This window comes from Garra rufa, chromosome 2 (assembly GCF_049309525.1).
Source record: "Garra rufa chromosome 2, GarRuf1.0, whole genome shotgun sequence".
NCBI classification, from domain to species: domain Eukaryota; kingdom Metazoa; phylum Chordata; class Actinopteri; order Cypriniformes; family Cyprinidae; genus Garra; species Garra rufa.
The window spans coordinates 24,893,248-24,920,928 of record NC_133362.1 but is presented as its reverse complement, the minus strand read 5'-3'; the positions used below and the strand labels follow the sequence as shown (position 1 = coordinate 24,920,928).

The 27,681-nt window shown below is 37.3% G+C and overlaps 1 protein-coding gene across 1 annotated transcript; it reads left to right on the top strand.

The window, feature by feature from the left end:
• Positions 1 to 779: 779 nt before the first annotated feature.
• Positions 780 to 27,681, top strand: inpp5f (inositol polyphosphate-5-phosphatase F). The gene is made up of 20 exons (XM_073833934.1): positions 780 to 1,174; positions 5,830 to 5,910; positions 8,789 to 8,925; positions 13,201 to 13,329; positions 13,570 to 13,737; positions 16,085 to 16,141; positions 16,515 to 16,713; positions 16,796 to 16,975; positions 17,275 to 17,342; positions 18,364 to 18,488; positions 18,601 to 18,678; positions 19,684 to 19,804; positions 20,037 to 20,165; positions 20,515 to 20,632; positions 20,727 to 20,925; positions 21,966 to 22,037; positions 22,140 to 22,213; positions 22,313 to 22,441; positions 22,623 to 22,710; positions 23,865 to 27,681. The coding sequence occupies exons 1-20, from the start codon at positions 1,078 to 1,080 to the stop codon at positions 24,979 to 24,981; spliced, it is 3,366 nt and encodes a 1,121-aa protein (XP_073690035.1). The 5' UTR covers positions 780 to 1,077; the 3' UTR covers positions 24,982 to 27,681.

Here is a 27,681-nt window from a genome sequence, read left to right as displayed (position 1 = left end):
TTAAAGAACCTATATAATTCTTTTTGCACTGCTCAACATACTGATTCATTAATTTAACTTATTTGTGACCCTGGACCACAAAACCAATCTTAAGTAACACGGTTATATTTGTAGCAATAGCCAAATTGTATGGGTGAAAATTATCTATTTTTCTTTTATGCCAAAAATCTATTAAGTAAAGGTCATGTTCCATGAAGACATTTTGTACATTTCCTACCGTAAATAAATCAAAACTTCATTTTTGATTAGTAATATGCATTGCTAAGAACTTAATTTGGACAACTTTGAAGGAATTTTTCTTAATATTTTGATTTTTTTGCACCCTCAGATTACAGATTTTTGAATAGTTGTATCTCGGCCAAATATTGTCATATCCTAACAAACCATATATCAATGGAAAACTTATTTATTTATAGCTTTCAGATGATGTATAAATCTCAATTTCGAAAAACTGACCCTATTATGACTGGTTTTGTGGTCCAGGGTCACATTTAGACCCAAAGAACTACAGATTAATTTAGAATAATGATAACATTTACAACCATTTAATAAGTAGTCTAATATTTTATTATTGAATCAGGTTATCAGTTATGTAATTGTCTCCGAAATAGAATTGCAAGGTAACGATCTCATCCCACATAATACATCAAAACAAGTTCTGCAGGTGGGGCATCTCAGTCACAGATGAACTGTGATGTTCGGTGTGACGGAGGAGGTCACGTGTGTGTATAACTGGAGGAAATTGTTTCAGTCGCTGCTGCTCCCCTCAGTGGAAAATATTAGACCGACCGGCACATTTCCGAACCACAGTATCGCCCTTATTAAACTGACGTTAAATGCGCCGCCGCCGACGATTGATTTTCGATGACCGGCCAGTAGCTGATATAGAGACACGATGCTTTATCAGATTATTATAAACGTTTACACAAGTACACAGCTAGCAGGTTAGCTGGCGTCTATTGGGACTACCAGTGGACGAAAAGCGAGCTGCTTCATTTCCTCGTTTCTCGGATCGGGAACAAATCCAGCGGTTTGGTGTCGGGAAGCTCGTATGATTTGGTGTTTTGGTTGGTGAACATGGAGCTGTTTCAAGCTAAAGACCACTATATTCTCCAGAGCGGAGATAACGCGCTGTGGTGCAGCAGGAAGGATGGATCTTTGGCCGTGAGACCGGGTAATGCTTACATTGTAACTCCATCACTTTCTTATACAGAGTACATGACATGTTTCAGGGGTTCCGTTTCCACTGTCTACATTGTTGCCATTTCTCACGCATAATAGCTGACGGACACGATACGCTGCTCTAAATCTGAGATAAAATTAGTGATTTGTGCTCCTTTTAGTAGAAGTTTGTTTTGTAAAATCATTGTCCAGTTATATAGACGTTAAAGAAATGGCAATGTCAGTTTCATATTTGTCGAGCGAAGCTGCTGTCTGAAAGATGCCCAGTTGTGGTGTTTTCATTGCCCTACTTTCAAAGCAGCGGCGCGTACATGACATGCGTGTCAGTGCAAACCTCTGGTGATGTTTTGGTAGGATGTCGTGCCTAAAAACCCTTTACTTACAACATCATATTTTAGTCAAGGGCGTTTAGATGTCAGCTTGAGAATCTTAAAGGGATAGTTCACATAAAAATGAGAATTCTGTCATTATTTACTGATTTGAAAGTGAATAGTGAAAGCAGTTTATTCTCTAAAATTCTACCTTACATCTCCTTTCGTGTTCCAAAGAAGAAAGTCATACAACATGACTGAGGGGGATTAAACAATGACTGAATTTTCATTTTTGAATGAAATACTTACTATATAATATAAGAAACAAAAGGTATATTTTACATAATATATTTTATAATAGATGTTTTGTTTATTTTTGCATCAAAATTGATCTCTGTTTGATAGAGAGTTTGCACTTATGTCATGAATTGGCCAGTTACCCTGGATGCGCAGCCATATTGGAGATACTCAGATGTAAACAATGGCATGGATTGCACGGTCAATGTACTACTAAATATGTTGTTCTGCTAATTTATGCTGTCTAAACCACGGAAAACAACGTGTGGAAGCTGCTAAATCAAATAGCCCTGCTGACAAAAACAGCATATGCTGGTTAGGTATGTTTTGGTGCTGGGATGCTGGTTTTAGCTGGTTTATGCTGGTCCTTTGCTGGTTAATGCTGGTCCTTAGCTGGTTAATGCTGGTCCTTAGCTGGTTAATGCTGGTCCTTAGCTGGTTAATGCTGGTCCTTTGCTGGTTTATTCTGGTCATGTTGCTGGTCAAGGACCAGTATAAACCAGAATAAATACCAGCATAAACCAGCAAAGGGCCTGCATGAACCAGCAAAGGACCAGCATAGTGTTGTGACGGTACCAAAATTTCAGTATTCGGTACCAATACCAGTGAAAATCCACAGTTCTCGGTACCAATTTCGGTACCAAAGTAAAGCACAATAACATTAATTGAACAACACACTATTTTTTATTAATAAAGTTAAAAGAAAAATAAAATGTGCAAAAACCACTGTCATTTGTTATACTTGTCTAAATTTAGTTTCAGGTTTTTCCAAGTAATAAAAGTATTTCAAGGATTGTAAACATTTTAATAATTAAATAACAACTAAATAAATTACAGGCATTCAAAAAATGTACACAAGCTTCATCCAAAAGTTTGTTTCTGCTGCTTCTAAAAACATCTGTACTGTTGTCTGTTTTAGAGTTTGCTGGGGTGTTTCATGATCTTCCTCAATCTGCAGCTGTAAAAAGAAAATATAATACATTTAAGTAAAGCAGTGGGCTAAGTCTGACCAGATGCAACATTAGATCATTGACACCAGCAAAAATATTAATTTTCAGTAAATAACAAACCTCAGCTTTTATAATAAATTTAGATAAGATTACATATATTAAGTTTATATAGAAGTAAGCAGGAAAGGATGCAATATTTTAATAAACTAAAGTTAGGTGATGAAGACACATACAAGCAGTATTAAGATATTAGCCTAATATTTCACCTACCTGACTGGAAAGAACAAACACCAGTGTTGTTAGCAAGATTCTTGCTATGGAAATCTTGTTTCAGTTTGGCCAACCACAAAGCCTTTTGTTCCTCATACAGTTTTTGCACTCTTTGATTTATAATAACTTTTGGCAGTCTATAGTACTCCAAATGTTTTCCCCGATTAGTACAGCTCAAAACATGAGAATAGTTGACCATTTTCAGCAGCAATAATCAGCAAAATATGCAAGTTTAATTTGGTTCAGTGGCATTGTTTATAGTCAGTGCGGCCTACATGGCCGATTGATTGTGAAAACCCTCTATTGTGATAACCTTTGGTCCCATTTTGACATTACACTTTCCAAATGGCATAGGCTACATTTGTGAATAATAATAATAATATATAACTAGTTTACAAGTGGCCTTAATTAAACAGAAACGAAATGTCAGTAGTAAATACATTTTAAGTGTCCATCGTTGATGCATTTATAAATAATGCTGGCCAGTGCTATTGCTGTTAGATGTCGCACAGGGGAATTTATATAGTCACACAGTTAAATGGCGAAGGTTAAAATAAGGGTCAGACATGTGTCTGTCTGAAGAAATAACACCCAAGCCCAAGCTTTAAACCAAGTTACTAGGTACCAATGTTGACATTTCTCCTGTCTATTGTATGCATTGTGCTCTTTTACCAGAAATTATTTAAATGTGTTTTGTATATATTTATTTAGATTTTCCAAAATGTTTGCATGCTCATCCATGGTAGGTGTTTTACCCTCACACAGCATCCTTTGTTACACTTTTGTTCATCTAACCTTTAAAAAGTTTACCTATCCACACCACTTTTATCTCTTGTCAAGTCTAGAACTAGATGGCCAGATAGTCCATCTCTCCGAGTATCAGGGAAACAGCAGCCTGTGAAGATTTGGATGAGTTCTATCTGTTTTTAACCACGTGTGTGCAGCCAGGCTGATCGGGTTTAGGTTGCAGCGCTGTTCCATTATTTAACTGGATAAGGGTTTCCACTGTATGCATGATGCATACAGTCTCGCTTCTTTTGAATGAATTCCTAACGATATGCATCATGACACAGTTGCCAGCGTGGCTGGGTGAGGTTATACCACTGTAGTATTTACTAGTGAGTTTATGATTCAGTCAGTTGGATTAGTGTGGCAGATTAAAGAATACTATAACCAAAAATTAAAGTTTATTAGGATTACATCACTTGTTCACCAATAGGTGCCATCAGAATAAAAGTCCGAACAGCTGATAAAACATCACAATAATCCATTAATGGCTTGTGAAGTGAAAAACTGTGTGTTTGTGAGACACAAATCTATTTGTAGGCCAAAATCACACTTCAAAGTGTCAAATTAAAGGGTATCACGCTGATGTATTGTAATCACAAATTGTATTATAATTATAACAATTTGAGTAATTTCCTCATACCAAGACATCATTCGACTCTACTCTAAAAATGGTTTTAAGTCTGTTATTTCTATCTTTTGCTGTTGTGTGTCAGTAGGAAATATCAGTTTACATTTCCACACATTTATTTTCCCATTAATTATAATAATCCAGTGAGATTTTTGTTTGCACAAGGAGTCTGACAACAGCCAGTGCTCCACACAGAGATCTGATCTCATTATCATCCAGTCTGTCTGGAATGACATGAAGAAACAAAACAAATGGACTAAATCCAGAAGAACTGTGGCAACATCTCCAAGAGGCTTCAAGAAACCTACCTGCAAAGCTACAGTAGTGTTAAAAGTTTTAGGCACTTGTGTAAAACTGCTGTAAAATGAGGATGTTGTCAACAATAATGTTTTAAATAGATTTTCTTTATCAATTAAGCTGTATTAACTTAATTAAATCTACATTTGTTGTGACCATCCTCATGTTTAAAGCTGCTTTTGCCCTAGGTGCACCTGCGCATAGTTTTTCAGGTAGATTTGCAGGTAGGTTTCTTGAAGGTTTTATGCCACATTTCTTCTGGATTTCGTCTGTCTCAGTTTGTTCTGTTTCTTTTTAGACAGACTGGATGATGATGAGATCAGATCTCTGTGTGGAGCACTGTCTGTTGTCAGACTGCTGGTGCAAACAAAAATCTCACTGGGGTATTAGAATTACTAGCAAAATTAATGTTTGAAAATGGAAACTGATATTTCCGACTGACAAACTACAGCAAACGATAGAAATAACTGACTTAAAATACTTGAAAATACTAGGGTTCTAATCATTTTGGCCACCACTGTATGTGGCCTAGTAGTTGGAGATCTTCCCTCAAATTGGAATGATCTCCAGTGCTAGCTCATGGTCATTATAGAGGGTGTTTGGCAACTTCATGATGCAGCTCATCCAGCTCTCACCTATCCACCATCGGGCTGTGAACATCTGATGGTTAAGTGCAGGACAGCGGCAAAAATACAGAGAGCATCCACTTCAAACTTTTGTCAGATGATCCTATAGAAGCCAGAAAACTACCATACTCTCAGATACTCCAAAAAATGCTCTTTGCACATGACATTTCAGACCCTGCACATCATTTCTGACAATGCAGGTGATGCTAATCAATCAGCTTTTAAAAAGAGTTACTCGGCAAGTTGGTGGCTCAAGTCAGCAGTCATTGTCAGGAACCTGATTCCTGGAAAGTTTGCAATCAATCGTTTACAGCCACAAAACCGTGGAAAGTTAAATGAAGCTCTGATGGTTCTTTTGTCCCAAATGCAGTACTGAAAAAAATATTTGTCTGTAATAATATAGTAATAAAAATGCATTTATATTAGAAACTGAAACAATATTTGCACACTTATGACTTTTCATTTTCATCTTATTTCAGCAACTGACTTGCTGCTAGCATGGAACCCTGTCTGTCTGGGCCTTGTCGAAGGTATTATTGGAAAAATACAGCTTCATGCCGGTAAGTCTGATCCTCAGACTAGTATATTTACTGTATAAAGGATGAGAATACCATTTTAACATTGTAATGTTTGCAATAAATTTGGTGAGCTTGGACTAAAACAGACTTCTAAAACATAGTCTAATGTTGTTATTGCTAAAATACCATTTACATTTAATTAATTTAATAGAAGATACAATTGCTTCCATTTGTTTTTACTGTAATTCACTTTGTAGCAGGAAGAAACTGGGTACCAGAGACTCATAATGATTAACATAATGAAAGGCAGCTCCAGCACCAGAATGTCAGCTTAATTTGGTTTAATATTGTTTCGTAATGGCTAAATGTTTTTCAGTGCTTTGTTGCCTGTCTGTTCTGATGTAGCTTTAGCAGGTTAAATACAGTGGTGTTGAATGAGAGCCAAATTTGCATACCATGGGAAAGTTACTTTGGAAATGTAATGGGTTACTGATTATCTAGAATGCAGTAAAAAGTGTAGCTATTTAAGTTACTTTATTAAAATAATGTAACTGATTACATTTGATTACTTTCTAAATTTATATTTATGTGTATATATTAGTGGTGGGCCGTTATCGGCGTTAACGTGCTGCGTTAACGTGAGACTCTTATCGGGCGATAAAAAAATGCCGCCGTTATTCTGTTCTCAAAGTTGGGTTGGGAGCTGGGTCTATAATTTCACCTTGATATTTTAGCGCAGATGTATACCTAGCCCAATTGCACTGTAGGGGGCGAGAACGAGTCTTCGAACCTGTGTGTATGCCTACTGTGAAATTACCACATCAAACAAGACGTGCTAACATGGATGCAGCTATGAAGCCGCCGGGTTTGCTTCAGGGCAGGGGCGTTGCTAGACCCTTTTTACTGGGGCACGTGCGTGAGTTATAATTTACTTTGATTATCCCGAAATAAAGACATTAAACCAGAGGTCTCAAACTGAATTCCTGGAGGGCCGCAGCTCTGCACATTTTCGCTCCAACCCTAATCAAACACACCTGATCCAGCTAATCAAGCTCTTCAGGATCACTAGAAACTCCAAGCAGGTGTGAGATGGAGCTGGTTGGAGCTAAACTCTGCAGAGCTGCGGCCCTCCAGGAATTGAGTTTGAGACCTCTGCATTAAACTATATGCAACAACTGATTTGACGCTTCTAAAAGCAACACAGTTTAACCGAAGACTATGCACGCAGATATCCATGCCCGTGCGCGTCTGTGTATTTAACTGCAACGCGCACGTCACGCAGCCTTTTACGCAGAAGTACATGCAGTGTAGGAATAGTTGGTTACACAAGTTTGTATAGTTAATTGTGTTGTAAATGCAATTGTCAAGCAGTTTGTGATGCATTTTGGAAACAGGAGATGAGCCCCTGGTCTAATGCGCCACCAGGCTTGAGAAACCCTTTCTCAAAGACTTACTTTTAGTCATTATTTGGGTAGCACACATATTCTGAATGCCTTCGGCAGAATTCAAATTAGCCATTTTAATCTAGATTAATTCCAAGATTACAGTGAGATTAATCTAGATTACAAAAATAATCTATGCCCACCACTAGTATATATATATTTTTATATAAACTGTTAATAATTACCATTTAAATTACATTTACATTTAAAGCAGGCAGGATTAACCTTAAGGAGTACTCAACACTGACTTGCTGTCAAAATCCTTCATCACTTGAATAAAGATAATAACAATTTAATTTTAAAGCCACCACAAAATCAGACTGTAGCACCTCTTTTTACTTTGAGATCATTCTGAGCTTGAATACAGATGTAAAATCATAAAAACATTTTTGAAATCAAATCTTTGCGTAGCTATGACAGGAAACACTGGCATCTAACCATGCCTTGGAAAAAAATAAAGCTTACATAAACCCAAATAGGAAATAAAACAGTTATTCAATAAACTCCTGAAACATTAGTGTCTCATATTTTAGGGCAGTCGATGCAATTTTAGAAAGGAATCAATCAAATCTGTATGTGTGTGAAAGTATTCAGGTTTAACCCTTTTGTAATCATTCACATTTTCATAAGTGTCCGTAATTTAATCACACATTTTCTCAGTAACTGTAACAGATTACAGTTACACTTATTTTGTAATTGAATTATGTAATTTTGTTAGATGTAATTAGTAACTTCCTAACACTGCATGGTATATAAGCGTACCTCATTCAAAAAATATTGCGGATTCATAAATGTTCCGCATGTAGACCTCCATTTCCATACAGAACAGTTACTTAAACGCCTTTCACTAGGTTAAAAAAGGAAGGTCTTGAGGGATTTTTTTCCACAGAAGTGAAATGATGGCACGCATCATACTTTCATTTCATCATTCACTGGTTGATTTGAGAAGTCAACCTCTGTCTATTGTTAACTGGTTACTGTGTATACCATTATTATAATGTCGGTCTCTCTTCCTTTTTCAGAGAAACCCTTGCTGTCTGTATATGCATGGTGCATTTTGTAATACTATTGATGGATAAAATAATTGGTTGACATTTCATGCTTGGTTGCAGTTTTTCAGGGCAAACTACACAGATAAATGAGCCATATGAGTTTGTAGCTACATATTCTTACATTGTAATCTAATCCGGTGGGCAAACCTGATATTTCCTTGCACCGTTCCTACAAAGAGGCCAGGCTGCTCTCATTAAATTTTCCACCCAAACATCTTAGAGTTGCCTGCTGCACGGTGCGCTTTTATCTATTGATTTACATTAACCTGTCAGTGAAAGTATGACTGCATCTCGCAAATGTCTTTGAAGTCATTGTTATGAGAATGTTTGCCATAGGAATGAATCATGCCGGATAGAGCAGGAAAATGAGGTGTGGAACTCTGTACTCATGACACACTCCCCCCCCCCCCCCCTTCTTTTGAGCAGATCTTCCTTTGGGCCTGATTCTGATTCGCCAGAAAGCACTGGTGGGCCAGTTGCCAGGAGACCACAAAGTCTACAAGATCACTAAGATTGTAGTCATTCCACTCTCAGAGGATGAACCACAGGATCTGGAATTAGAGGTGACTAATGCTTGTTTTTTGTTAAACATTCTCCAGGCTGGATTTGATTAAACTTAGTATAGAAGACAAAACTCATAATTAGCCTTTACATTTCATCACATAGATGTTTTGCTCTAATATTTCAACAGTTATTTCTTGTCATTATCCTTGTTGGTAGACATTACTTTATTGCATCCTAAACCTTCTTCCCAAATGCCCAACTTGTTAGTTGACACTTAGGCCAAGACATTAGGTATTTCAGCCCTCTTGTGTAGTAAATGGTTGACATACAGTACAGTTAGTGCAAGCGTAGTGTGTTTCTAAGGGGTTCCAGTGCAAGCATGATGTTTCTAAGAAGTCAGTCTCTCAGCAGAGCCTCTGGGATTGAAAGGAGATGTTTAACCATGTAAGTGAAACAGTCGGAGATCACTGTAATCCATTCTCCTGGCGCGCTATCTCTACTTGAGTAGTTTATCAGAGAATAATTGCCCTCTATTACTTTGAGATAGCAGCCTGCCTGTGTAGTTTGACTTTAGCTGTTCGTTTGTTTTATGGGCTCATGAATCTGCTCTGGCGTCAGCTTCAGGCTAGTTTTAGTACACGTTTTTGGCAACCTTTCGGTTTTAATTAAAGCAATTACTGTAGCAGTGTTTTTCAGATGGACTTTGAGCAGGGAAACAGAGATGTTCGTGTACTGTATGTGCATGTAGATTCGTCACCTACATTTGAGGTCCAAAGTTTACCTTGCAGAATCTGCAAAATGTTAACTTTTTTAGCAAAATAAGAGGGGTTATACAAAATTCATGTTTTTTTGGTTTATTTAGTACTGACCTGAATAAGATATTTTAAATAAAATGTTTACCTATAGTCCACAAAAAAGCAATTGTTGAATTTATAAAAATGACCCTGTTCAAAAGTTTACATATACTTGATTCTTAATTCTGTGTCGTTACCTAAATGATCCACAGCTGTGTTTTAATTGTTTAGTGAAAGTTGTTCATGAGTCCATTGTCTGTCCTGAACAGTTAAACTGCCTGCTGTTCTTCAGAAAGATCATTCAGGTCCCACAAATTCTTTGTTTTTCAGCATTTTTGTGTATTTGAACCCCTTTCAACAATGACTGTATGATTTTGAGATCCATTTTTCACACTGAGGACAACTGATGGTTCAGAAGGAAACATGATGCATTAAGAGCCAGGGTGAACACTTTTTGAATTTGAAGATCAGAGTAAATGTAACTTGTTTTGTCTTCTGGAAAACATGTAAGTATCTTCTGTAGCTCCTAAAGGAACTACTAAGCTTATGTAGCTACTAAATGGCAATAATGTGAATTTTAGGCAAAATAAGAAAAATGTACACACCTTCATTCTGCTTCAAAAGTTTTCACCCCCGCCACTTAAAGGGATAGTTCACCCAAAAATGAAAATTTGATGTTTATCTGCTTACCCCCAATGCATCCAAGATGTAGGTTACTTTGTTTCCTCAGAAAAACACAAACGAAGATTTTTAACGAAAACCGGTGCAGTCTGCCAGCCTTATCATTGACCTGGATGGGCACCAGACCTTTAAAAGTAAACAAAAACATGCACAGACAAATCCAAATTACACCCCGCGGCTCGTGATGATACATTGATATCCTAAGACACGAAATGATCGGTTTTTGTGAGAAACTGAACAGTATTTATATCATTTTTTACCTTCGATACACAGCCACGTCCATCTGTCATGTGCACGAGTTTGGCATCAGTCACGTCAAATGAGCACGCGCTCTAGCGTAGAATACGCAAACGCCGGAAGCGATCTGTCGCATGTATACGACACTCATTGTTTACACAGTGCACAGAGATTGTGTGTATAGCGGCTATTCAAAATGGTAATTACTTGCGCGTATCCTGATTGTTTAAACCGATTTAAAGCTAAAAGATTACGTTAGTTTGCGCAAACTCATCCGGGACTTTTCACTGATTTCCCCTTACGACGTTTGCGTATTCTACGCTAGAGCGCGTGCTAATGTGACGTGACTGATGCACATGACAGATGGACGTGGCTGTGTATCAAAGGTAAAAAATGATATAAATACTGTTCAGTTTCTCACAAAAACCGATCGTTTCGTGTCTTAAGACATCAATGTATCGTCACGAGCCGCGGGGTGTAATTTGGATTTGTCTGTGCATGTTTTTGTTTACTTTTAAAGGTCTGGTGCCCATCCAGGTCAATGATAAGGCTGGCAGACTGCACCGGTTTTTGTTAAAAATCTTCGTTTGTGTTTTTCTGAGGAAACAAAGTAACCTACATCTTGGATGCATTGGGGGTAAGCAGATAAACATCAAATTTTCATTTTTGGGTGAACTATCCCTTTAATGCGCTGTTTCTCCTTCTGCAGCATCAGTGAGCATTTGAACCTTTTGTAATAGCTGCATATGAGTCCCTCAGTTGTCCTCAGTGTGAAAAGATGGATCTCAATGTCATACAGTCATTGTTGGAAAGGGTTCAAATGCATGGAAATGCTGAAAAACCAAAGAATTTGTAGGACCCGAAGGATTTTTCTAAAGAACAGTGGGCAATTTAACTGTTGGCAACAAACAAGGAACTTATGAACAACTATCACTAAACAAAACTATTAAGAATCAAGTGTATGTAAACTATTATTTTCTCTTGTGGACTATATGTAAACATCTTTTATGTAAAATATAGAGCTGCACAATTAATTGTTAAAAGATCGCGATCTCGATTCGACCGCCCACACGATCTTAATCCAGCATTTATACGATTCGGCCAATTATTTTATTTATATTTTACAAAACTTTTGCTAGCCTAATTACTGCACAGACTGCTGTGAGCTGATGTAGTGGCAGGTTCGCCGTTCTTTCCAACATTACATAACCATTTAAACTTCATCTTTACTTTATTACATTTAATAAAGATTTGAGATTATAGCCGTCAGTCGCTCCCTGTCTCTGACGCTCCGCTGAACTAGGAACCGGTGTTCTGACGATTTTTGCTACCCTGTCAGATTTTGCTACCTCCATTCAAACAGATGGTAGGAAAATTTGACAGCGAAAATTGCTACCTATCAGATTTTGCTTCCAGCATGATATTAATGTGGTGTGAGGCATTATTAACGCGTACACCTACCCCAACCCTAAACCTAACCTTACAGTATGAAAAATACAGTATTGGTAGGAAAATCTGACGGGTAGGATGAAATTTTAGAACACCTGTCGTTTTTTTTCTCTCAACCAAACTCTGTTCCGGATCTGCACAAACTGCATTGCAGTTAGGGTTGTGGGATATGACAATTTTTGATGTTGGACAATTAAAATGTCTTTACAATCTGCTTTTGAAGAAATATATTATATTTCGTGCTAGAGCGCACATTCTGTCAGATGCAATTCATGGCGCCTCAGTCTCAATATAGGCTACTGTGCAATGCGGCATACATCCACATCAAATGATAACTCAGCGACAGAGTAGAGTTCCACTCACACAGGGGCGTAATTTCCACTGGGGACACGCTTTTCAAAATCCTGTTTGTCTCCATTCATTTTCAAATGGTTTTGTTAAAGTAATCTCTTGTGTTGTAGAATGCACGCTCAGCACCGCCGAGAGTTTCGCGCGATAGTTAAAACGAAACCAAAAGTAAAACACGCACGCGCATTCAAAAGCAATTTTAAAACCCCGCGTTTAGAGAGCTACATAACATATCTAGGCTGTTATTAGTATGTGGGCTATAATAAGTTGTGTAGATGAGTGGACAGAGTGGACGGTGACACCCATAAAATGTTAATAAGCTAGTGTTTCTAGCTAAGAATCTTTAAATCGCTTTACTCTGACATAATACCTTTGTATGTTTATTTTTTTTAGTGTTTAATGGTGATTTCTTTTCTTTACATTATTACATTATTTTTCATTACATTTCTTTAAATTTAAAGAAAAGTTTATTATGTCTTACTTTACTGCTATTTTACTGCAATTTGATAACCTAATGTTCAGGGGTAAATCTTTAAAATAAAGTTATCCAGAATCGTGATCTTTATTCTAAGCAAAAAAAAATCGTGATTCTCGTTTTATTCAGAATCATGCAGCTCTAGTAAAATATATTATTCAGGTCAGTACTAAATAAAAAATAACATGCATTTTGTATGATCTATCTTAAAATAAAATACATTTGCAGATTCTGCAAGGTGTATGTAAACTTTAGGTACAAAGTGAACTATTTAGCTAGGTTAGTAATGATGGCAGAAAGTTAGCACTAACAATACAGTCAACTATTCTTTTCCTCTCATTTACTTTCAGCTCTGTAAAAAGCATCATTTTGGAATCAACAAACCAGAGAAAATCACCCAGTCACCGGACGAGTCCAAGTTCCTGATGAAGACCCTGAGTCAGATCAAATCTAATGTTGCCGTTCCCATCAAGAAAAAGGTTGATGGGTTGTTTTAAAAATTTTGCTCATTGATACCAATACCAATCATTTTGAGACTAACTATTCTTGTTTTAGTGCTTTGACATGTTAGTATGGTTAATGTGAAACTCTTAATAAAAAAAACAAAAAAAAAACAGAACCTGCTGATTCCCCCTAAATTGACATCTCTTTAACTTAGTATTGTCTGTTTAACCTCGTTTTGTTTGTTCACTCCCATCCAGTATTCCCCTGCCTTTCAGGTCAAAGAGAATAAAGAGAAGGAGCGTCTGGAGAGGCGGCTGCTTGATGAGCTCTACAAGATATTCATGGACTCGGATTCATTTTACTATAGTCTAACCTATGACCTTACCAATACAGTCCAGCGACAAGGAGCGTTAGGCAAGTCAGATCAGCCCTTGTGGAAAAAGGTGAGAAGCTGAGTTGTTGGTTCACATATTTCAAAAGTTAAATGTCTACAGATTGAGTGTTTTTAAAGTGGTGGTTTTAAGGTTGGAATTTAAGTCGTGGCCAAAAGTTTTGAGAATTACATAGATATTGGAAATTGGAAAAGTTGCTGCTTAAGTTTTTATAATAACAATTTGCATATACTCCAGAATGTTATGAAGAGTGATCAGATGAATTGCATAGTCCTTCTTTGCCATGAAAATTAACTTAACCCCGAAAAAAACTTTCCACTGCATTTCATTGCTGTCATTAAAGGACCTGCTGAGATCATTTCAGTAATCGTCTTGTTAACTCAGGTGAGAATGTTGACGAGCACAAGGCTGGAGATCATTATGTCAGGCTGATTGGGTTAGAATGGCAGACTTGACATGTTAAAAGGAGGGTGATGCTTGAAATCATTGTTCTTCCATTGTTAACCATGGTGACCTGCAAAGAAACGTGTGCAGCCGTCATTGCGTTGCATAAAAATGGCTTCACAGGCAAGGATATTGTGGCTACTAAGATTGCACCTAAATCAACAATTTATAGGATCATCAAGAACTTCAAGGAAAGAGGTTCAGTTCTTGTTAAGAAGGCTTCAGGGCGTCCAAGAAAGTCCAGCAAGCGCCAGGATCGTCTCCTAAAGAGGATTCAGCTGCTGGATCGGAGTGCCACCAGTGAAGAGGTTGCTCAGGAATGGCAGCAGGCAGGTGTGAGCGCATCTGCACGCACAGTGTGGCCAAGACTTTTGGAAGATGGCCTGGTGTCAAGAAGGGCAGCAAAGAAGCCACTTCTCTCCAAAAAAAACGTCAGGGACAGATTGATCTTCTGCAAAAAGTATGGCGAATGGACTGCTGAGGACTGGGGCAAAGTCATATTCTCTGAAGCCTCTTTCCAATTGTTTGGGGCATCTGGAAAAAGTCCGGAGAAGAAAAGGTGAGCGCTACCATCAGTCCTGTGTCATGCCAACAGTAAAGCATCCTGAGACCATTCATGTGTGGGGTTGCTTCTCATCCAAGGGAGTGGGCTCACTCACAATTTTGCCCAAAAATCACACCCATGAATAAAGAATGGTACCAAAACACCCTCCAACAGCAACTTCTTCCAACAATCCAACAACAGTTTGGTGAAGAACAATGCATTATCCAGCACGATGGAGCACCGTGCCATAAGGCAAAAGTGATAACTAAGTGGCTCAGGGACCAAAACGTTGAAATTTTGGGTCCATGGCCTGGAAACTCCCCAGATCTTAAAACTTGTGGTCAATCCTCAAGAGGCGGGTGGACAAACAAAAACCCACTAATTCTGACAATCTCCAAGAAGTGATTATGAAAGAATGGGTTGCTATCAGTCAGGATTTGGCCCAGAAGTTGATTGAGAGCATGCCCAGTCGAATTGCAGAGGTCCTGAAAAAGAAAGGCCAACACTGCAAATACTGACTCTTTGCATAAATGTCATGTAATTGTCGATAAAAGCCTTTGAAACGCATGAAGTGCTTGTAATTATATTTCAGTACTTCACAGAAACAACAAAACTTTTGGCCACGACTGTAGTAGATAGATGTTTATTAACTCCTTCTATTTTCCAGTGAGCAGCAGATTAATAATGAACAATAGAAAGACTTAAAAATAATAATACATTTAAAATATCTGGAATTATTCATATTGGTGTCAGTTATATAAATACTTTAGAAATCCAAAAAAACATTGGGTTTATTTGAGTGACAATGTGGCTCACAATTTTACACTCGGCCCCCACAAACAGGATGCAAAAATACATTTATAGTCAAGCTTCCTTTCTCATTTCTTAAAGAATAGAGCATTATCTGTAGACACTTCCTGGATAAATAGTGCTAACAAATTAGTATCAGTTATATCTTAAGATGTAGCTAAATTAAAACAATGAACAAAGACAGACAGAAAGAAGTGGTAGAGAATGGATCACCCAAGTGTTGTTACTGTTATTTGAAATAAAGTATAAATATTAGATGGAAAATCACACTGATATGCTAAAGTAACTAAAACTGAAATAAAATAAAAATATTTTCAAACAAATTAATAAAAATGACTAAAACTTTATTCAAAATTTAATTTAAAACTGAAAATATGAAAATAAAGGCCCTTTTCAAATCTTCAAATCTAAAAATACTATAATAATCTGTAAATAATACTAAAATAACACTGGTTCGCCAGTATTAAAAAGGTTATTTTCAAATCTGACTTCTGGTTTCTCTGTATATTATACTAATAAAAACCACAAAGCAAATATTTACACATACATTTGACAAACACACATAAAACTGATGCCCATAATATATTTTTTTCCTTTTAGGTGGATGATAGATTCTTCTGGAACAAGCACATGATCAAAGACCTCATTGACTTGCAGGTGGAATTTTTAATTAATACTTAAATATGCAAACCTATGAAATCTTGTTTCCGCCACAAACTATCAGTGTCTTTTTATCTCACAATTCTGACTTTTTTCTTGCAATTGGGAATGTATTCTTTTTTTCCCTCGAAATTGCAAATATAAACTTGTAATTGCAGGTTCTGAGTTTACCTTTCACAACTGTTTTTTTTCTGCCACAAAATAGAAAAATTAAAAGGAAAGGCATTTTGAGAGAAAAGGATGAATATGAAAAACTAAAAATGCATACGAAAATTTCAGATTTCTTTTTATCTCAGTTCACTTTTTTCCACGTCAGAATTTTACTTTTTTTTAGCCGAGTGGTGATAATACAAGATGTCCTGTTTTGCAGGTGCCCCAAGTGGACATTTGGGTGATTCCTATCATCCAAGGCTTTGTGCAAGTGGAGGAGCTGGTGGTGAACTATAACGAGAGCTCTGATGAAGAGAGGAGCAGCCCGGAAACGCCTCTGCAGGAGCCCACCTGTGTGGATGATATCCACCCACGCTTCACTGTGGCCCTCATCTCCAGGCGAAGCCGTCACCGCGCTGGTACACTAATTAAAAAAATCATATATTCAGATTTACTCATCATTCCATAAATATAATATCATCATTGTGCTTTTCACTGAAGGAATGCGCTACAAGCGAAGGGGGGTGGATACTGACGGATATGTGGCCAACTATGTGGAGACGGAGCAGCTAATCCACGTACACAGTCACACGCTGTCCTTTGTACAAACGCGAGGCTCTGTCCCTGTGTTTTGGAGCCAAGCTGGGTATCGCTACAACCCCAGACCTCGGATAGAGAAAGGTGAGGTGTTTCTGTGTAATCGATTCTCTCTTCAAATCATAAATGAGATCTGTCTCGCAGCACAGTCTAGCACTTCTGTTTATAGGCAAGCTATCACTGAAATGCATCAGTGTAGTCATTGTTTGAAAATGTTTTGTCCTGTGAATGGCATCAGGTGTGGAACTGGCGTGCTTTCTTGGTTGAACATAGTGCTCAGAGGAAATGTTGTGGCTCAGTGGTGATATTTCAGAGCTTTACTGTGATCCTCCTGCAGTGCTGTTTCCTACATGATGCTATCTCACAAATGTGCTTTGTTGCAGGCGAAAGGGAAACCATGCCTTATTTTGCCTCTCACTTTGAAAAGCAAGTTCAGATTTACAATAAACTGGTAAGGTGTGTTTAAAATATAACAATTTCAGCAAGTGAAATACTATTATGTTTTAAAGGGATAGTTCACCCAAAAATGAAAATTACTTGCCCTCATGATGTTCCAAACCCGTAAGACCTTCATTCATCTTCAGAATACAAATTAAGATATTTTTGATGATATCTGAGTGCTTTCTTACCCTGCATAGGCCCGGAAAGGTAGTAAGGACATTGATAAAATAGTCCATGTGACAGCAGTGGTTCAACCCTTAATTTTATGATGCTACGAAAATACTTTTTGTGTGCAAAGAAAACAAAAATTGACTTTTGAAAGCTCTCAGATTTTGTGTTCTGAAGATGAACTAAGGTCTTACGGGTTTGGAACAACATTAGTAATTAATGACAGAATTTTCTTTTTTGGCTGAACTATCTTCTTAAAGTTGTTTAAAATGTAGTGCAATTAATCAATTTAAATATTTAAACAAGATTAAAGTCGTGATGTTTTTATAGTTAATGCATTCTGTTCCTTTATAAGACTGTAAGTGTTTGTAATTACTGGCATTATTGCAATTTAATGTAACTGTTTTCTATTTTAATATTTACAATTTTAATTTATTCTTATGATGGCAGCTTGGACATTTCTGCAGCCATTACTCCTGTCTTCAGTGCCACATGATCCTTCACAAATCATTCTAATATGCTAATATGGTGCTCAACAAACATTAATGTTCAGTGTTATATTTTTACGGAAACGCTTTTGAAATGGAAATTATAAAGGAATTATATGGAATATAATGGAATTATAAAATGTCTTTACTGTCACTTGCGTCATTACTGAATAAAAGTGCGTGTGTGTTTATATATATATATATATATATATATATATATAAATAAATGTAAAAAAAAAAAAAATATATATATATATATATATATATATATATATACACACACACACAAATAGTGGTATAAGCAATTATTCTTTAAGAAATTGAAAAGTTTGTAGTACTTTAGCACTGATTTTTATTTTTTTCCCCCCACATTAGGTGATCATTAATTTAGTGGACCAAAATGGACGCGAGAAGATGATTGGTGATGCCTACCTCAAACAAGTGCTGCTGTACAATAATCCCAATTTAACATATGTTTCATTCGACTTCCATGAGCACTGGTAAGAAACCCAAAGTGCAATGTTCTAAAACAGCCCATGCTGATGATTTTAACAAAACAACCTGTTATGGGCAAATCTTAACAACAGATTTTCTCCCTTTGTTATTTCCCAGTCGAGGGATGAAGTTTGAGAACGTGCAGACTCTCACTGATGCCATCTCTGACATTATCACAGACATGAGATGGGCCTGGTGAGTCTTACATTTGCTCTTAGTGCACCCAAAAATGAAAATTCTGTCATTAATTATTCATCCTGATGTCATTCCAAACCCGTAAGACCTTCAATCGTCTTTGGAACACAAATTAAGATATTTTTGATTAAATCCGAGAGCTTTCTGACCCTGCATAGACATGCAACTACTATGTTCAAGGCCCAGAAAGGTAGTAAGGACATCCTTAAAATAGTCCATGTGGCATCAGTGGTTCAACCATAATGTTATGAAGCTACAAGAACAGTTTTTCTACAGGGTTTGTACAAGGTGCTTAAAGTGCTTCAAATACTTTTTGAAATTTAAGGCCTGGAAAACCCTTAACCTTTTAATATTCCTAAAGAGGTACTTGAAAATGCTTAAATTATTGAAAGACAATATAGCAATGAAATAAGTGTTTCATTCTGTCAATAAGTGCATGATTTACTGTTTCATCTATGTCCCAATCATCTAATGATGGTGAGCATGGATTGTGAATCATTTGATTTAGATCAGAACTTCTGTGCGGGTTTGCAAATCGTTTGATTTAGATCGGCACTTTGTATTTACATTTGCCGTTTTTATTAGTATACTTTTATTTATCTATTTATCTTTTTTTAGAATTTGAAATAGAAGATATTGTTCAATAAGTGAGATCTCTGATTGAAGTCCTTAAAAAAACTAAAGTGAGTGTTTGAAAAGTCCCTGAAAGTCCTGAAATTTCATTTTACAGTATCTGTACAAACCCTGTTTGTAGTTGCGTTGCTGTCTATGCAGGGACAGAAAGCTCTTGGATTGCATCAAAAATATCTTAATTTGTATTCCAAAGATAAACAAAGATCTTACGGGTTTAGAACGACACAAGGGTGAGTTATTAATAAAAAAATAAAATATTTTTGGGAGAACTATTCCCTTTAAGTCCCAATTCTCTCATAAGAGCTGCATTTTCTTCTAAATTAGTTAATATCATATCTAATGAAATATCGGTCTACTTTGATTTGCAAATAGGGTGGACCAAGCAGGAGTCATCTGTCAACAAGAAGGCATCTTCCGGGTTAACTGCATGGATTGCTTGGACAGAACTAATGTGGTACAAGCAGCTATCGCCCGTGTGGTCATGGAACAGCAGGTATTCAAATTCACCCTTTAGAATGGAACACACACACAGATAAATTCACACATGAAATGAAAGTTGTTTTTGGAGAAGATCATGTGCTAAATGCCTTAAGGTGTAAATAAAACTGTGGCTTTCAGGAATGCTGTCATATTGCACCCACAGAATAGTGTAGTGTCTTTGCCTCACTCAGCTGCTCTCAGTATGCCGGTACATTCAAAGAGTCTTTTGATCTGTTTGGTTCCAGCTGAAAAAACTTGGTGTAATGCCACCCGAGCAGCCACTGCCCCTCAAGTGTTACAGGATCTATCAGGTGATGTGGGCCAATAATGGAGACACCATTAGCCGTCAGTATGCTGGCACAGCTGCCCTGAAGGTAAATAGACTTAAATGCCTGCCATTGATTTTATGCTGTCCCCACTGCCCATTTACACCACCATCTGTCAGCATGTAGTATCTTATTTGCAGGTTGACAAGTCAGTCTTTTAACTGGCTATCTTATTGTTATATATAGTTAATACCTTGTATAATATAAAAAAATTGACTTGCGTAGCCATATTGTTTTGTTGTTTAATTAGGGGACCTAAAGGTATTCCCTCAGCGTCCTTTTAAGGAGTGAAAACTGATACGAATGCTTTTGGTTTCATAACGTAACTGAAGTAAAACAGTGATTACCACCCAAAGAGTTTGTCAGCTTATTCTTACGTGTCCGATCTGTTGTGTAGGGAGATTTCACACGAACAGGAGAGCGAAAGTTAGCGGGGGTGATGAAGGATGGTGTGAACTCAGCTAATCGTTACTATCTGAACCGCTTCAGAGACGCCTACCGACAGGCCGTCATTGGTCAGTATAAAAAAATTCTTCATGTTAGGTATGCAATGCTAATAGCTCACTCTGGTGCCTCATCTGCCATTTACTGTGTCTTTGGTTATTCCAGACCTCATGATGGGCCTTCCAGTAACAGAAGACTTGTACTCCATCTTCAGCAAAGAGAAAGAGCATGAGGAGAAGGAGAAGGAGAGCCAAAGAGGAGCTCAGGAGCAGGTCAGCCTCCTGCTGCAGACATATATGCAGCTGCTGCTCCCAGATGATGAGAAGTTTCACGGTGGATGGGCACTTATTGACTGTGATCCAAGGTAAGAGCCATCCACGTCACCATTTAGAATACTATTTTATATATACAGAGAAAAATGAAAAAGCAACACAGTGAAATGCAAAAATGCCTCTTAACTGTATAATTTTTGTTTCTTTTTTCTTTATTTGTGACCCTGTACCACAAAACCAGTCTTAAGTAGCATGGTTATTTTTGTAGCCAGGGCCAAAAATACATTGTCTTTAGCATATTAAGTAAATATCATGTTCTATTAAAATATTTTGTACATTTCCTACCGTAAATATATTACAACTTAATTTTTGATTAGTATATGCATTGCTAAGAACTTTATTTGGACAACTTTAAAGGCGATTTTCTTAATATTTAGATTTTTTTGCACCCTCAGATTCCAGATTAAGATGCCAGATATTGCTTATTTATTCAGCTTTCAGACGATGTATAAATTTAATTTAAAGTAATTGACCATTATGACTGGTTTTGTGGTCTAGGGTAACATTTGGAAATATTTATTACAACTTAACTAAATTAATGACAATAATATTACAAAATGATTACCATAAAACTATGGTAATAATGCTATCTAGATCTATTATTAAAGATTTAAATTGTTAGTTTACTTTTTCTCCTACAGTGTGTTGTCAATGGCTCAGAGGTACTTGTATATAATGTTTTTTTTTTTTCTATTTGGTTGTGTAATTGTTTGGGTGAGGAAGCCATATTTCCTTCATTCTTTTGAGGATTTTTTTGGTGGGAGGTCATGGTGAAAGATGCCTGAAAACTCTTACTGATTGGGTTGGAATCATCTTAAATCTTTGTACAATATACAAGGTTAGGTCTGTCCATATGTAATGCTTATTTGAGGTAGTTTTTACACAAGATATACTCAAATAAGCATGATATTATTATGGTCAGAGTGAAATTCTAGTAAAATTGAATGCATTTTGCAAGGCATTGTCCATTGTTTCTCCTTTTCCTGTATGCCCAGGGTTTAATGGTACTATTTATGGGCGTCTCTTTCAAGATTTTGGACCTTTTATTATACTGTTTTCTTTCCTCTATTAGTCTTATAGATGCCACTCACAAAGATGTTGACGTTCTTCTGCTGTTGTCCAACTCTGCTTATTATGTAGCCTAGTAAGTGCAATCTCACCCAATGTTTGTTTTTTAAAATAAGAAATCATTTTTCTTGGCATTGGTTTAGTAATGCAACTCCACCCTAATGCTGTTGCTATTTAGTTATGATGAAGAGGCGGACAAAGTCAACCAGTATCAGAGACTAAGTTTAGAAGGACTTGAAAAGATCGAAATTGGTAAGAGCTTGTAGATAAACTTGTGGGTGTAATTTTTGTCCTATTAAGTAAAATGTTCTGTGATTTTCATGACTGTTTGCCAATGTTGGCTTTTTTCAGGTCCAGAACCGACTCTTTTTGGAAAGCCTAAATACTGCTGCATGCGGCTGCACTATAAGAACGGGGAGACGAGTGGTTACTTCCATACGCTGAGGGCTGTCACACGAAATCCAGAGGATGATGGAAAAGGTTTGTGCTGGGAAACCATGGCACTAGTTGTGCATTGCGTAATTCTGTGATTGGCATTATGGGTTAAGTTGGTAAAAGATATAACTTGGCTGTCTGTATCCTGATGTAGCTTGAAAGGTTTTGTGTTTGTGTTAAATAATTTATCTGTTCCTCTGCACTTGTTGGATTGTTTGCATTTCAGACACACTCCAATGCATTGCGGAAATGCTTCGTATTACAAAGCAAGCTATGGGGCTTGACGTCCAAATTGTTGAGAAGAAACTAGAGAGGTAAAAGGACAAAAAAACTTTTGTTAGTTGCTTCAGAAGACTTAAGGATTAGTTCACTTGCAGAATAAAATGTTTCTGATGATTTATTCACCCCCATGTCATCCAAAATGTTCATGTCTTTCTTTTTTCAGTCGAAAAAAAGGTTTTTGACAAACATTCCAGGATTTTTCTCCAAATAGTGGACTTTAATGGGGATCAACGGGTTGATGGTCCAAATCGCAGTTTCAGTGCAGCTTCAAATGATCCCAGACGAAGAATAAGGGTCTTATCTAGTGAAACGATTGCTCATTTTCTGAAAAAAATATATAAACAATACATTGTATTTGTCAAAATGATTGATTTTTCCTTTATGCCAAAAATCATTAGGATATTAAGTAAAGATCATGTTCCATGAAGATATTTTGTAAATTTACTACCATAAATATATCAAAATTTCATTTTTGATTAGTAATATGCATTGCTACAAACTTCATTTGGACAACTTTAAAGGCGATTTTTCTCAATATTTAGATTTTTTTTGCACCCTCAGATTCCAGATTTTCAAATAGTTGTATCTCGGCCAAATATTGTCTTATCCTAACAAACCATACATCAATGGAAAGCTTATTTCTTTAGCTTTTAGGTTATCATGCATTTATGTAGTCACTTTGAAAAAATAACATGTGATGTAGGCGGAAGTACTGACCGAGTGTTTACAAAGCAAACGTGCAAAGAAAATCAAGCCTTTACAAAACGAGGTAAAACAACAATGTTAGAACGATTTTGAAATTTTATAAGAAAAGTAAGATAAGTTTTTCACACTACCCTACCTTTTTGAATTTAAGTACACTGACTAAGAACTAACCACGCGTGACCTTTCCAATGTGATTATGAAATGTGTGAAGTCATGGACTAAAACACTTATTCCTCATCTGGGATCGTGCAGAGCCCTTTGAAGCTGCTTTGAAACTGCAATTTGGACCTTAACCCCGTTGATCCCCATTAAAGTTTGGTTCAGGCTTGTGTGAACATCTTATTTAATGTTTTTTTCATGTTAAGACAACAAAAACTAAACCAATTTCAGTCGAATGTGTTTTTTGTGCTATTTTGAACAAAGCCAAATTGTGCTGGATTGTTGGTTGTTGATTAATCTTGCTTTAATTGCATTCTTTCAGGAGACACAGCAAACCACATGAGGATATAATGGGAATACAAGGGAAAGCCGTGGACCAAGTCCTTGGGTCTGGTTTGGCTCAAGGCAAAAGTTTCCTCATGAACAAGTTTTCAACACTAAACCAGAAAGTAAAGCAGACAAAGACTAATGTCAACATTGGAAACTTCAAGCCCTTGGGGAAACTAGGGACCTTCTCAAAGCCTGAGGTCAAAGTGAACTTCCTCAAGCCAAATTTGCATATGAACCTCTGGAAATCAGACAGCAGTTTAGAGACCCATGATGGCAATATGGGTTCAGCAGCCCTGAAAGACCATAACGATGGCCATTCTTCAGAAATTTCCGATTCTGATTCGTACAACTCTGACGAGCAGCCTTGTTCAGGCTCTCGGGAGAACGTAGACTACGTGCTTCCTAGCTGTGGAATTGTAGCATCTGCACCACGACTTAGCAGTCGCTCGCAGTCAATTGGCAGTGTCGAGATTGCAGTGCCCTCTGTCATCCGAGTCACAGGCTGTGACGACAAGACAGCAGATAGCTTGTCAGTCGGCCCGGATGGCCAGTCTCCAGGGTCTGCCTCAGTGGCAGAGGAAGCCATTTTGATTGACTTTGGAACGCCTATTGACGCGTACTGCCACCAATTCGTCCAGGATGCCAAGACCAAACCAATAGAGGTGTTTGAGGAAGTGGCTCCAGCACCTAAACCACAAGCGCCTCAAGCTCCCTCAGCTCCAGACGCAAAACTGGGGTCTTCAAATTCTCAACCACAGCTTCCTCGTCCATCTCAGCTTGAGGTAGAGTCATCCGTCCACGGGGCAAATCTCCTGACTGTTCAGCCTGCAGGCTCCGCCACATCATGCGGGTCACACAAGAGCCTGGAAGGCATTACAGGACCATCACCTGGAGACAGCAATGGAAGCCGCGTTGTGTCACCCTTCGCAAAGATCAGAAGCTCCATGGTGCAGGTGGCTAGTTTAACCCAGGCTGGACTTACCCAAGGCATTAACTTTGCTGTAGCAAAAGTTCAGAAAAGCCCAGAACCAGACGCTGTCAACGAAACCCAAGAGAATGAATTGCGTGCAATGTTTACACAGTGCCAGACCAGGATCATTCAGATATAACGTGCTTTGATGTATTTTAATGTTAGATCGTGACTTCCAGTACAGTAACGGTAGCGTAAGCTCACTAAAGTCAAACCACACTCCTAATTTCCTCTCCAGTTAAAGGGTTAGTTCAACCAAAAATGAAAATTAGCCCATGATTTACTCACCCTCATGATATCCTATGTGTATTTGCATTCTCCTTTCAGACGAATTCAGTTAGAGTTATTTTAAATATTATCCTGGCTCTTTCAAGCTTGATAATGGCAGTAGGCGGGTGTTTCTGTTCAACAGTCCGAATGAAGTCCAATAGTAGAAGTGCATCCATCCATAATAAAAAGTACCTCACACAGCTCCAGGGGGTGAATAAAAGCCTCCTGTAGCAAATCAATGCATTTTTGTAAGAAAAATATCCAGATTTAAAACATAATATTCACTTGCGCTAACTGACGTACATGGAAGCCGTTCCCGGCGGATGACGTAGGACGTATTTATTGCGAATATGCCGGTGAAAGCAAAACAAAACAATGGTCACGAATTAGAAGTACAAAATGAGGATTTGTAAAAAAAAAAATGTCGGAGGATTCTGATATAAGCCAAAAGGGAGACTTCCTTTGCTCCTGTAAACAAATGTTGGTTTTCGCAATATCAGCCCGGAACGGCTTCTCTGTTAGTGCAAGTTAGATAAAAGTGTTTTAAATATGAATATTTTTCTTACAAAAACACAGAAATTTACCAAAGTAGGCATTTATTCACCTCTTGGAGCTGTGTGTGAGGCACTTTTTATTATGGATGGATGCACTTTATTGGACTTCTTTTGGACTGCTGAACAGAAACACCCGCCCACTGCCATTATAAAGCTTGGAGGAGCCAGGACAATTTTTAATATAACTCTAATTGTATTCATCTGAAAGAAGAAAGTCATATACATATAGGATGCCTTGAGGGTGAGTAAATCATAGGCTAATTTTTTAAATTTGGATGAACTAACCCTTTAACCAAACCAAAGTTTACAGCCAGTGTTGAGTAGTAAGTAGTACGAATAACCCGACCAAGTCAAAACCTAAACATCTATATATTGCTGGATGCATGTTAAGACGTAACTGAAGTAGATTAGGACAGGCAAGTTTTATTGCACATCAAAACCCAAGACCTAGATGTCATGTGACCCCATTTGTGCAGTAAAATTCACTGGCTGTCGTAGCTGTAACTAAAACCTTTTTCCAATTGGAATATCTATCAGTGGGCGCTTAATATTTCACAATATTTACACATCCACATCGTACAGTTATATGGATATTTTGATGTGGTGTTTGTCCTAAAAATATACCAAAATAGGACCAGAATAGTTGTGTAGGATCTATGGTCAAATAATATTATTCAACTGTAAGTATTGTATGTAAGTACTGTAGCAGTTTAGAACTCTCCAATTAATATGTTTATAGACAGAGAATTATATTTAAATGCTTTTAAGTTTATAATCATAGCTGACTGAAACAAGACGCCTCCGGTTCTTTCGGGCCCTGTTGATGCTATCATGCAACACATGTTTATTTTGAGAAAAGTCTCCGTCTTAGATTTTTACATCTACGTCTTTTTTTTTTCAGTTGTATGCGAGGGATAATGTTACGGTGGTTTGCTGATATCTGAAAATGCTCTGCTTGCATTCATATGCACAACGAATTTTGACTGATATTTGACACAGGTCTGATGCAAGGTACCCACGAAAACATTTTGCACTCCTAAATGGCAAGAGCAAGCCTTACCAAATTGCTAAATGCAGGTTTTTGACAAGTCTACCTATAAACCTGATTTCATTCAAGTCATTCAGGTTACATTTTTATGTCCTGTCTATTGTATCTATGCTGTTAGATTCGCTTTGGCTTAAAGGTCATTTGGTTTAAAATTGAGAACATCTTTTGAAGTTGCCTTATCTCACATTCTAGATTTGGAAAAAAAATATCAAGCCTTACTCAGTGATATCCACTGGATCATATTTTAATTATGCATTAGTTACCGTTGTTCAAGTGTACCAAGAAACTCAAAATGGTATCTAATATATCTTACGGGCTAAATAATATCAAAAATTCTGAATGAGACACTGTGATCTCACAAGAACGTTATATTGGCCTAAGCGCTGGTTTATCATCTCTTCTCAAACTCACCATGAGCTTTGTTTCTCACACACATCATTTTCTCACATGTTCTGTAGCATAGAGTGCTGTGCAAGGCAGTGGGTTGCACAATGTTCTTGCGGTGCACACATTCAGACATTCCTAGAGCTGGTACGTGGTTTTGATAACCTTCCGAGACTGGAAATGTCTGAGCTTTAATATATAGTGGCTGTTATGCAATAGTGATAAATACATGCGCAGTAGTTTTGGTGGTAAGCTGACCTTTGTTACTTTTTTTTTTTTTTTTAACTATTTAAGATGGCATGCACTGGACTGCACTCTGTTGTTTGCTTTGAACTTAAAACGTTGTTCTTTGGCAGAGGTTTACGCTGAGGATCTTTAAACATTCCTCTTGTTTTGGAGGTGGGGTAGATTATGTTTCTGGGTGTTGTATGAATTTTTAATTTTCTATGCATAAAGACTTACACTGTCCTTGTGGTTGTTCCCCCATGTTGCAATTTGTCACAAAGTGCTTTTGAATCCACTTTTTGTTTTCAGTGTTTGTAACTGAACTGACATGTATCATATTACATTTTGTGTAACAGTC

Coding starts and splice junctions, on each gene's coding strand:
- inpp5f (XM_073833934.1), top strand. CDS start 1,078: ATGGAGCTGTTTCAAGCTAAAGACCACTATATTCTCCAGAGCGGAGAT. Junction 1,175..5,829: donor ATCTTTGGCCGTGAGACCGG/GTAATGCTTACA, acceptor ATCTTATTTCAG/CAACTGACTTGCTGCTAGCA. Junction 8,926..13,200: donor CACAGGATCTGGAATTAGAG/GTGACTAATGCT, acceptor ATTTACTTTCAG/CTCTGTAAAAAGCATCATTT.